The sequence below is a fragment of the Ambystoma mexicanum genome, chromosome 2p (genome assembly GCF_040938575.1).
Source record: "Ambystoma mexicanum isolate Mex_15411 chromosome 2p, UKY_AmexF1_1, whole genome shotgun sequence".
In the NCBI taxonomy this organism is placed as follows: Eukaryota; Metazoa; Chordata; class Amphibia; order Caudata; family Ambystomatidae; genus Ambystoma; species Ambystoma mexicanum.
Window position 1 is genome coordinate 626494393 of NC_090923.1, and position 12475 is coordinate 626506867.

General features: G+C 46.1%; 1 protein-coding gene across 2 annotated transcripts in view; it reads left to right on the plus strand.

Annotated features, from left to right (window-relative positions):
• Positions 1-12475, plus strand: part of RBM6 (RNA binding motif protein 6) — a 1836548-nt gene that overhangs the window by 1122098 nt on the left and 701975 nt on the right. For both annotated transcript variants that reach the window (XM_069644148.1, XM_069644149.1), the window contains exon 12: positions 10689-10813. In XM_069644148.1, the coding sequence (XP_069500249.1) occupies positions 10689-10813 (125 nt within the window). The remainder of the gene's footprint in view (positions 1-10688; positions 10814-12475) is intronic.

Consider the following 12475-nt stretch of genomic DNA (forward strand, 5'->3'; position numbering starts at 1 on the left):
AGGCTCTCTCGAAGACTTCCATTTCCAGATGGCTCTCCGGCTGCATCATGCACTGTCACCGGTTGGCAAACCTACCGCTGCCCGGCCGTCCGAGAGCCCATTCGACCAGAGCGATCGCTGCTACCACGGCATTCCTCTCTGGTGTGCCCCTGCTGGACATCTGCTGGGCTGCTACGTGGATGTCGACGCACACCTTCACAAGATTCTACTGCGTCGATCGGGACTCCAGGGAGGAGTCCAGGGTCGGCCAAGCAGTGCTGCACAACCTGTTCTCTTAAGGTGAGCCTGGTGAGGAGGTAAGAGATGCTTAATGTTGTTGTATTGCTTAATGTTGAGCCTGTTGCCACCTCCTGTGGTTTTGCATGTGTGTACCGCTATGTATTCTTTTATTCATGAGCATGTGAATCCATACCAGACCCCATGCTGTAGAAGGAACAAGTAATTTACCTGTAACTGTTGTTCTCCAGCATGGGTCTGGCATGGATTCACATGCCAACCCTCCCGCCTACCCCTCTGCAGCTCTTCACTTGGTCATACTGCCACTTTACGTGCTACCAAATCTGAGGATGGCTGCCAGAGGCGGGGTTTAGGGAGAGGGCAGTCGTTGGCTGGGGGCAGTATGACCCAGAGATCAGTGATTGGTTACTACTAAGAAAGACAGATCCGAAACGAAACTGATATTGATTTTTTCTTTACCGAGGATTCCCAGCCTGACGACGGGGAATATTCATGAGCATGTGAATCCATGCCAGACCCATGCTGGAGAACAACAGTTACAGGTAAGTAACTTGTTCCTTCATTCCTGCACCAATTGCTGCAGGAAGTTCCCTTCTTCACATGCCAATAGTCCCTGCCTGTTGTGTTTGTGTGCGCTCTTCCACTGGTAGTATTCCTGTTTGGCCTGAGCAGTACTCGGTTCTCGGGCATTGCAACGCTGTTTGAATCGTTGGCAAGACCTTTCTGGGGACTCTCCTGTACGCTGAATCAATTGCTTTGTTGGGGTACGACGGGTCAGATCTTGGGAGAGACCCATCAGGTTTTCCTAGACTAGGGTTGTCCAACTCCAGGCCTAGAGGGCTAGAATCCTGATGGGTTTTCAGGATAGCCCTCATTAATATTCCTTACATTTAATAGCTTTTTGAGCTACACTCGTGCAAGTAACACAGTATAACTATATGGGCATTGGAAGTCACCTGAACAGGTCCAAGCAGCGCCTCAAACTATTTATTTATTTATATATTTATAACGCGCCGAAGCTCGCAAGCATCAGGGCGCGACTAGCACACGAGAGGACAGATCACAGGACAACATAAAAAGAGAGGACGGGGGACTCAAGGGAGTCCATGCTGAATATGTAACGAATTATCGAAAAAGTAACGTTTTCAGCTGCTTCCTAACTAGCACCGCCCTTGAGAAGATTAGTGGAGTGAACAAGAAGTTCTATCATAGTCATGGGGGAGGGGCAATTAAACCTGCCTTGGAGCTTTACAAGATGCCGGTTAAGTCATTTGCTCTATATGGATCTGACATATGGGGTTATGTCAATGTCTGATCCCTAACTAAAATAGAAAATACACTTATGAAAAGCATTCTCTATTTGCCACAAAGGGCACCCACAGCGCTAGTTCGCATGGACTGTGACTTCAGTAAAAAAGAAGACAAGGCATAAAGTAAGCAGTGTCGTATAGCAATTTGCTATGCAAATCTGTAGGTTTACTAATTAAATGAAGGCTTGTGTAGCAAAGAAAGCTATTTAAGTTGCCCTGTTCAATGAAAGCACAGCTCACCCTGCATTCCTCTCTGGCCCTCGCTCCACCTTTTTATCTCTGTTCACTGCAGTAATCCTCTCATCCACCTGTAAGTGCCAAAGGCCTGTGTGGGAGTGCTAGTCAAGAATTATTTTTCTTCAAATAATTGCAAGCTGGAAGTAATCGGGATGACACTTGTATTACGCCAAATATATCCTGTCTGGCAAAGACCAGTATGTGTTAACTTTATATTTTTTAAGATATTCCTGCAATTCCATTTCCTACGTAATGCGGAATTGCTTTATTGCTACTGTAAAACACTGCAGTGTGTCCATGCTTTACAGCAACGTTTAGGTTAGTATATCTAAATCTCAGTGTCACATAGATTTCATTTTATTGGGGAAGATGCATTATATGGACGAGGTAACACTTTTGAAAATGTACATGAATACACAGCCGAATACTTATAATGGCAAACCTAGTTCTGTGACCTTCTGGTTGCATACATCTGCAACTGGTGCTTAGCCCATGAGCTAAACCCATACTCCTGTACATTCTATTTTATCACCCAGTTGCTTTATGCCAGCTACCCTGAAAGTATGATGGCCACAAACGACAATTTTCCACCCAGTTTGTCCAGTTCTCTGCCTGCTACACGTTGCACTCTGCTTAGTCTCTTACTTTCTTTCCCCTTACATAATGAATACACAAAACTACCTAGATATGTACGCAAAGTAGTGATCAATAATTTCATCCACCGTATTTAGCCTCCAGGGCTCACTTTGCTCTATGATTGACTTGTATAACAGTGCAAAACATGAGAGGTGGCCAAACTGTTTTCAGAGCCTTTTTATCGTATCTATTTGTGTCCATTCATTCCATTGCATAGTAGTGAATTTTATGAAGGCTGAGGACCATTTGCAGGGGTCATTTGAAAATGTTATTGATTGGTTACTCTGTTTGCAGTAAATGTCAAATACAAGTTTCACAATGCATGGCTGGCCTGTGGGTGGCAGCAGCGTGCCAAACAAAGTGGGTTTTTGGTGCCTTGCACCATTTTACAGAAATCGTATTTACATTTTTTGTCCTCTGTTGCCATGGGTGCAAGTGCATTTCTTTTAGGTCGAGAAAGGTAAACTAAGTTGATAGGCCTGCAGGTCTAGCAGAATTTTTAAGAATTTGCAAGGCCTGACTCCTTTTCACTAATGTCCTACTTCAGCATTACACAAAAATGCTGCTTTGTGCTGGTTTTATGTATTGGGTACAAACAACTTTAAAATATTAGTCCAACATTGCTAATCGAGAACATTTTAATTGGCAAACTCTGCTAATCAATTTTTGAAAACTAATTTATGCCATGGAAGATGGCTCAAATAAGGTCAGTTTAAGGCCATTCTACTATTGGCTGTGGCCTTGGGCTAGCCCGTCACTGAGCAAGTATCGGGAGGATATCACCTGTGTTATGTCCCTTTATGGGGGGCATTAAAAATCCCCTGGCTATCACACGTGAGGAACTGCCTTGTGAAGCATGGGTGAAGGCGGCCGTAGGTGAAATTCGGCTGTGAAAAATGGAAAGGTCTTGTGTCTCCCTCGTCCATGGGATTGTATATCTGTTTTGTAAAACGGCAGATGAATAGGTGGATTATTTAGAGATCACTGACCCCACACAAAACCCCCCCACCCGAAATGCCTGTGCCCTGTTCTTGGAACTTTGGTTAAACTTCATCCGGTGTTAGTTGTCCCTTATGTGGTGCAGAGGAGGAGACGCTAGTGTATTTTATGTTTACTTGTGAAGGGCTTAAATCGTTCAGAATGAGGTATCTCAAACCCCTATTCCAATTGCATGGCATCCGTGCTACGGAAGCTGCCCCTGCTCTTTGTAGATCAGCCACCGACCTGAATGCTGTTTAGTTTGTATCGCGATGTATGCACCAAGCATGACTTAGAAGTTTCCTATGTGGAGCATTGGTGAACAACCCCAGCCAACATGAGTTAGTTTTAGCAAACATATGACCAATTTTGTACTGGTTTTGATGGACTTTGAGTCAATGTAGCTAGACATTTGACATGGGGCAGTTTTATTTTTTTATATAGTTGCATTTGTACCCAATTGTTGGGTCTCATCTTTGTTTTAGTTTGACTGATGTAATTAATGTCGTATTTATTTGTTGATGTGACTGTACCTAATGAACTTATGATCGAATAAACAAATATTCATGAGATCAATTTGCATGCAATGATTCTAAAGGTGTACACGTTCATGAATATACATGAGGAATATCCTGAAAACCTGTCAGGATTCTGGCCCTTGAGGCCTGGAGTTAGACAACCCTGTCAGACCTACTGGGGTGGCCCTGAGGCTGTAAAGGCTGGTAACCAACCCCTGGGTCTGGGAATCTACAAAGCCTCTCACTAACTGACCGGTAAAGGGCTTTATAGAGCCTAGCACCAGGTGACTGCTTGAGGGGACAAGAGTTACAAGTGCCATCACCACCAAGGTTATGACTATACCTTCCGGATGACCGTCCGAGACTCGTCAAGACACTGTCACCGGGCACAATCCCTTTGCCTCGGTGCGCCACGTCAGCAGAAAATAGCCTTTGTGTTCCTACAGATCCGTCCACGTGCTGAGCCCTAAGCAGCACCCAGGGCCACTCTTTGAATTCTAAAAAGGCGAACCCCAAGAAAATGGCACCGTCTGGTCGGGAAAAATCTGGGGCAAAGAAACTCTTTGACTCCCATGCCAAACCAGAAACGTAGGAAGGCGACAGGTTGGTCCACCGCGTCCTCTTCCTCAGGCGAGCTGGCAGCTAGTCACACCGCCAAGGAGCAAATACCTCCAATTTCTCTCCCGCCAACGGTCTCATACAAGGCCTTCATGCTGCGGATTGCATGAAATCTGACACAGTGGAGCACCACCTATCCAGCAGTCCCTGCTACGCCTTTGTAATCGCGGGACTACCAGCCACTGCAACAGTACTGGGATCCAACAGCACCGGTTAATAGGATGCCTGCGCCCCTGCCTCACCCCCGCCCCCTCTCTCCCCTTGACCGAATCTTGGACAGCCCCGACATTGTCTTCTGCAATGTCAGCACACGTGAACAGGTTTTTTTGAGGTGCGGGGCAATGGCAGATTTTTTCAAGGGGCTAATGAGATATGATGCCTCAACCAGTAGCGCCTTTCACTCCTGACCTACCGATGCTACCACTACCGCTGCTACCACAACTGTCTCCCTTGGACACACAGGCCCTGTCTCTGCCACATCTAAGCCCGTCTTGCAGTAGGCTGGGCTGCCTCCAGCACTACCTCCGCCTGCAGTGTTGCCTCTACCGACTCAGCCACAGGAGGCTCCACCTGCAGTGTTCCCTGCAGAGAAGACTGAGTTGGCTACTGATAAAACTGATAAGGACTGGGATATCCCTCGCTCTGACAAAGGCATTCCGTGAAAGGGTTCTGTGTTTGGCTGACTTCCTGGGTGTTCCTCAGCTGGAAGAGCCACAACAAGTGGCATGTGTTTTGTCGGAGATGCTGGCCCTCCGGTCCTCCAATAGATCAGGGTTACCACACCAAAAGGATGTCTGCACTGAGGCCCTGAAGCTATGAGAAAAGCCTCATTTCCTACAGCCGATGAACAAGAGGTTGAGGCTACTTCTGTCAGAAAACCTTTACCTGACATCCCAACCACAGCCCCACTCATCCGTGGTGGCGTTGGCATCATTGTTAAAGCTTTCTGGGCAAGGAAGACCAGCTTCGTGATGCATATAAGGTCTACTCTAACACCTCACTGCATCTAAGACAAGCAAATGCTAATGTCCTGCTAGGAGCAGGAAATCAAAAGCTCCGGAAGGAGCTGGCAGATTTACTTCCCTACTTGCCTGTCGATAGGTAGCAGGCCTTTAATTCAGGACTGGCGGAGGCTAAAACAGTAACTCAGCATTTGCTAGAGTCCTCCCTCCACCATATTGGCACAGCTAGTCTGGGAATGGCTATGGGTGCAGACGTGTGAAGGGTTGCTTGGATGTATGCTACCAAATTTACGCAGGAGGTACAGGATCACTTCCTTAGTCTCCCCTTTGATGGCCTAGACCTTTTCCACTCCTCCATGGATGATAAGCTAAACAAGCGGTAGACCTCCACGCAGATGCAAAATCACTAACAACTCTCACTAAGACAAGTGAGCGGCCCTTTGATCAGGCCTCCTTCGCAAGGGAGTCCAGGCAGAATTCCTTTGGCGGGTTTCGTGGCAACCAAGATGGGTAGGTGAGAAACAGGGTTTGCTCCCCTAGTGATAACTGGAGGAAGCAGTCAAACCCTCTCCAAGGGCTTCTTCGCTATCCACTCTGGGGCTGCTGCCACAGATCCAGAAAAGCAATGGCGAACAGAGGATGGGGTCCACTACATGCCGGTTGGCTGCAGGCTTCCGCTGCATCTGAGCAGCTGGTTGGCCATCTCGCAGGATCCCTGTTTGTTCAATATTCTCCAGGGGTATCCACCCTCAGTTTTCCTCCTCTTCCCCCTGTATCCCTCCTTTTCATATCTCCTGCACCAGGAGAGCCGAACCCATCTGGATCAAACTGCAAGATATGCATGCCATAGAACCTGTTCCCCATCCCTTGCCTGCCAACGAAAGGTCTAGGGTTCTATTAGTGAATCTTCTCGATTACCAAGAACAAGGCTGGACTGCTGGGATCCTAGATCTCTCCTCCATCTCCCCAACGAGAGGTTCATGATGGTTGCGCCAGCTCATGTCCTTGGCTTGGTTCAGAGCAATGATTAGTTTTGCGTGTTGGACCCGAAGGACGCCCATCTACACATTCCGATATGGGAACCACAACGGAAATTCCTCAGATTTTTCATTGGCAGGCACCAGAGCGATGTAACAAATGTGGACGAAGAATTTCCTTGAGACAGACTGCTACATATTTGCGGCTGCTCTAAGTATACATAGCAGATATGGTAAAAGCTAAAGCAGCATTTTAAACACATTGCAAAGAATTAAAAAAGAGAATCCACACAATTTGCCGATAAGGATATCTTCAAAATCATCAAAGAGTTCAAGAGCCTATCAGCCTTCAACACCACACCAACCCAATAACTCCATGAAATCTACTCTGAGATGAATCCCCTCCCATTTTAATGAAATAATCTTACATGTTCAACACTGGACCCTACAGCAACCCCCAACCAGGATACAAAAACAGCACCCATCAAAACACCCACTAAAACTCTGAGCACTTCTTCTGTTCTCCACATGGGAATTAATGAGGACAGTTGTCACTTGCAACAGAGCAGGATCACTTGAAGAACCATGTATACTAAACATTTGAGCCATAGCTCAACACCCCACCCACACTCGCCCTCTTCCCATGGACACCTGAACTCATTGTTTGAACAAAGTACAGTCCCTTGAGCCTTCAAAACTGAGTAGGTTAAGCCTTTTCTCAAGAACATCACAGCAAACCCATATGACCCCCCAGAGATCCAAGACCCACCATCAGAGTAATTCATTTGAGTCACTTTAAGATTATACTGGGATCAATAGCAAGTCACAACATGGATTAAAGTCAATAAGTGAACAAGAATCAAGTCTGCCATACATATGACACACACTTAACAATCATGCACTCATCTTTCTGGATATCATGACCGCTTTCAACACAATAAGCCATCAAGTCCTCCTAAAAAGACTTGCAGATGTAGGTTTGGAGGAAACGACAACCCTGCATGAAGTTAATCCTTTCAAACAGATGTCCCCTACAAAACAACCTTCTGCAATATCAACTGTGGAGTAGGTCATGAGTCCTGCTTCTCAAACTTGATTTTCCATATCTGTGTGACCACTTTTGTGGAAACCATCAGCAGCTCAGGCCCCAACTACTGCAACTATGCAGAAGATTCTCAAATCATCTAGTAACTTAACCGTAAATGAACCAGACTTCCGCAACTAACTTTCATGGAGGATGACACATTGTCTAAAATTCCTCTAAAGCTGAACTTATGATTTGTGGTTCCAAGACATCCCATCGAGCAAACCTTTCTTGGACCAATGAATTGGAAACCTGCGCTCAGCGACATTCGAAAACATTGGACCCTTGAATGCTCAAGTTAAAGCAATAGTAAGAAACTGCTTCTTTTAACTGATCTATCTCTCGCATCATTCCAAGCTCAATATTGCCACATGCAAACTTGACATTCATTGTCCTAGTACTCTGCAATGGATTATGCCAACAGCCTTTACCTTGACTTTCCGCGCCATCTACTAAAATGTTTACAAGTTCCAAAAGCAGCTACAAAGACTCGCGTTCTGAAAAGATGGGAACATACCACCTTGTCCCTCCCGATACTGCCCTAGCTCCTAATGAAATGCAGTATCCAATTCAAAACCCTTCAGTTGTACCATCAATCCAGAATTTACCAATCCATTATAACGCTCGAATCAACAGGACAACTCTAGTAACAATCCCACGCTTCAGTACAAAATGCCAAGGGGGAGCCCTGTTCTCATTACTGACAACCTATGGAACATCATGTCCAGATGCCACTACGCACCAAGACCACCTGATGTTCAGGAAATTTCTTGAAACCTGGCTGTTCTCCAGACCACATAAAGATAGCATGTATACTTACCCTGTATAGACCAGATCAAATTGAAATATCCACCTGAGAAAGATGCTGCAAACTAGAAAGTACTTGAGCCTGAAGTCCATTGGATCTGCGTTGCCCTGGTGTACTCCATAAGAGACGCAAGACATCAATACTACCCATGATATGCAGGACCAGACTGGGCTTGAGCTGCTCAGTGCCATTCATGCACCCTTCACCTGAGGCACCCGGCATTGAAACCCCTCTCTCATCACGGCATCAACTGTTTGCCTGCTCGCAAGCTGAAAACCCTAGCAGTCACTATAGCCGTTTAACCCCGGACCAATGACGCACCAAGACTCCTAAATTACTACCACCTAACAATCACCACTCAACCGTCATAGAATGAACCCTGCCATCCTAATCTGGACAAACAATCGAGGAGCTACCCCCTATTAACCAACTCACCTTTTCAATCTCTTACCACATTACACTACATAGACGAATCCCCAAGCACGCTGCAGCCATACACCTTCTAGCACTCCCTCCTTTTCAACAATGACTCCTGAAACAGGGACATCTCTCTGAAGAACCCGTAACCCCAACAATACATAAATCTCACCAATCCCACCACTCCCTCGTTCCAGGCCAATGTCTCTTCTGGTGTCTTAGCCCTGGCAGTTAATTGATATTGGGCTTTCTTCTGTGGATATACAGACATGTTAGTGTCGCAGCCACAAACAACCTAGAGACATACTGAAACACAGAACTCTGGGACTACACCCATCAGCACCCCTGGTTTCGCTGCACGTTCTCCTGCTAAACCATGCACCAAGAAGCTGCCAAAATCGCAGATGCTGAACTTGTCACACCACTTTGTTATACATTTGATGTTTAAATGTCTGTAAAGATGACTCTTAATGGATTCCCATGGCCATTTATACTGGCCGATAATTTGTAGGGTTCAAGTTAATCAGTGCCAGTGACATTAAGGCAGTACATGTTAGGACAGTTTTTCTGAAGTCCAACTAAGGGCTTAGTAAAACCATTCAACTGAGACAGTAAAAAACACCACTCTTAGTATAAGGCTGTGCCATCTGAGTTCCTGGTAGCATAGACTGAGCAGCCAGGCTAATCTTAGGAGGGCTGTAGGAAAGTATTTGGAACCTGTAGTACACCAAGTATTCAATAGAAACACAACCAGAAGTATTATACAAAGCAAAGGTTTATTTTAAATACAAGTAGGCCAAGTTAAGTCTTGGGGTAAGTACTAGTCATACTCATAAACACATTTATTTCTTCATCATCCTCTTCGGAATCGATTCCAGTGGTCGACTACCTCTTCCAAGATCAGACTTTTATGCAGGAGCCTAGCCAATGAAACAGCCATGCAAAATTCAAACTTGGGGAGGTTGGCGGTCCTTTCAGGACAGCCAGCCCCCCAATTTGAACTGGATTCTCGCAGTCAGGCTGGAAGATAAAGGGCTGCAAAGATTTGGTCTCCTCCCTCGTTTCCTGTTTTCAAAGACACTTTGGATCCTGGGTGGGATCCACCGAAGATAAAGTTAACACAAAGGATTTTCCCACCCTGGATGTCAGGGAAAGGAACAAAAAAGTACAAGGAATGCTAAAAGTGTGAAAGGAGAAGACTGGGGCCATTTTGGTAAAATGAGCACCCATGGATGCCTTTAATGGGGCTGTGGAAACAGGCCACGGTAAAGGTTCACTGCCTCCAGGCATTAAAGGTAGATTTGTCCTTGTAACATAAATGTTACATTTAGGATGAGAACGGGGATACTCTGCATCTCCCCAGCACTTCACATAAGGTGTGGTTGCTGGTCTCACCTAATAAAAATGTAAAAGGGATCCAAAGATCCTTTCTACCCTTAGGAACTGTAGTTCTCACAAGGTTAGCCAGAGAAAGTTAAAATGGGAGGCCCATGGGCAACCCAGCAACAATAGGCAGTATATGCCAAAAGTTGGCAGAGGATAAAATTAAAGAGACACTATGGAGAGTCTTAGAAATGACATCCCTAAAAAGAGTAAAAGGATCTGTGAGTGTGGAAAAAGGTTCCCACTCAGTGAGGTATAAAGTAAAATAATTCACCAGTACAGCAAAAAGTTCTGGGGTTGACACAGGTCAGGAAGATTTATCATTGCTTTGAAACTTTTACCTAACAATACTTTTAATAACTCATTTGCTGTCTAAGTAATGAAATGTTGAGGTAACTGTATCAGTAAATTAGACGTTTCCCCCATTCCAAGTATATGTACATGTTTTTGAGTCTGTGTGTGTGGAGTTGATGGAATTTATTGTATTCTTTATCAAACACTGCTTGTTGATTTATTTCACCAGGAGGTGCTGAGAGTGATTGGCATCCTGGCAGCTATGGAGCCACCATTAAAGATTGATGGAAAACTTGTGACTGGAAGTGTTGCCTACCGTAAGACAACTGGCCCACCGCGGTCAAAAAAGAGGAAGTAAGAGGCAATGAAAAGGCACCACTATACGTTTTATAACATGAAGATTCCCATGCAAAACGTGTTATACAGAATGTCTCCAAACAGACTGCCAAATGCCATTTTCTGTCTTTGAAAGTTTGTCTGGGATAACATCACTTGTACTCTTGCATCCCAGCCAATTTTCTCCAGAATTATGCCCATATCCTTCCAGGTATTGAAGTGGATGAGCACACTTTAGCAGTATAAATATTTTTCCTGAATTTTGTAAGACCAGTCACACACACGGCCTCAATTTCACTCAAGTTAACCCAATAACCCTGCTAAGCAAACAGGTTAGCCCAGCTCCTTCAGATTTCAGCCTTAAAACCGTCATGGGGATCAGATAATTTTCTCCAGCATGGGGTCTGGCATGGATTCACATGCTCATGAATATTCCCCGTCGTCCGGCTGGGAATACTTGTTAAAAGAAAAAACAGTTTCACTTTCGTTTATAACAAATCACTGAGCTCTGGGTCATACTGCCCCCAGCCAATGACTGCCCTTTCTCTAAGCCCCTCCTGTGGCAGCCATCTTCAGATTTTTACTGCACGTCCAAGTGTTGGGAGTGCTTGCGTTTCGCTCTTAGATCTTTCTGCGTTTTTTACGCTTTTTTGTTAGAAAAATCCTATTTTTGTTCGATCGAGCTTGTGTTCTCTGTTGTTCCTTCAACCGACTAAAGGGGATCCATTTTTCGGCATCTTTCATCGCCCCTCAAGGGCAAAATTGAAGAGTGTTACTTCTTTGAAGATTCCAGAAAGCCATCAGGCCTACAGCGCACACCGGATCATGTCGGAGGAGGACAGGGGTTCCCTCTTCATGCTCTGCAACAGCTACAGTTTACGTAATGTTTTTGTGGAGGACATGCATTCCCAGTGCCTTTATTGTCTTCATCTAATGCACAAGAAGGAAGATTGCGAGATCTGACGTGGCTTTACCAAGAGCATGATGAAGGGTCGGCACAGCAGCTGGCGGCGTGGCTCAAATCCAAGGCCTCTGCCCCGTGTGGTTCAGTGGCTATGGGAGAAACTGGAGAAGACCAAGCAGCAGGATAAGGTGGCCGACCTGCCCGTGAAGGCCCAGATGATGCAGGCTAAATTGTCTGCATCTATCGAACTGGTTGTGGGCACCCTTTCGAAGGCGAAAGGGGCAGATCGGGTCCAGGGTGCCCAGGCAGCAGCCAGTGTATCTCTTCCTCCCAGACGGGAGGCTTCGGCCAAATCAGCGGAGAGGTCGCCGGAGAAGAGGATGCCGTCCCTTAGCCTGAGGCCGACCCCTCAGGACCCAAAGGGGGGGGGGGGGGGGTGCAGAGTGGAAGAAATCCAGGCCACAGATTTTTAATCTTCCAACATAGAGGACGAGCGTTCCGTCCACACCATCCCTGAAGACGTTTGGAACGGTGACGGGAACGTCGAGGAGGTACCCGGCGACGACATATTTGCTGGGCCCAGCATCCTTACTCCCAGGCACCTCCCAGAGATCTGTCGCATGATATTCTCTCCACCCTCCACACACTGGTGTCAGAGATTCAGAAGACGATGCAGATGGCGGCGACGACCCAGTTGACACTGGGGCCACCACCGCCAAAGAAAAGGAAGAGGCACCCTACGCCACTGCTCCAGATGCTGGCATCCTCCCTCTCCA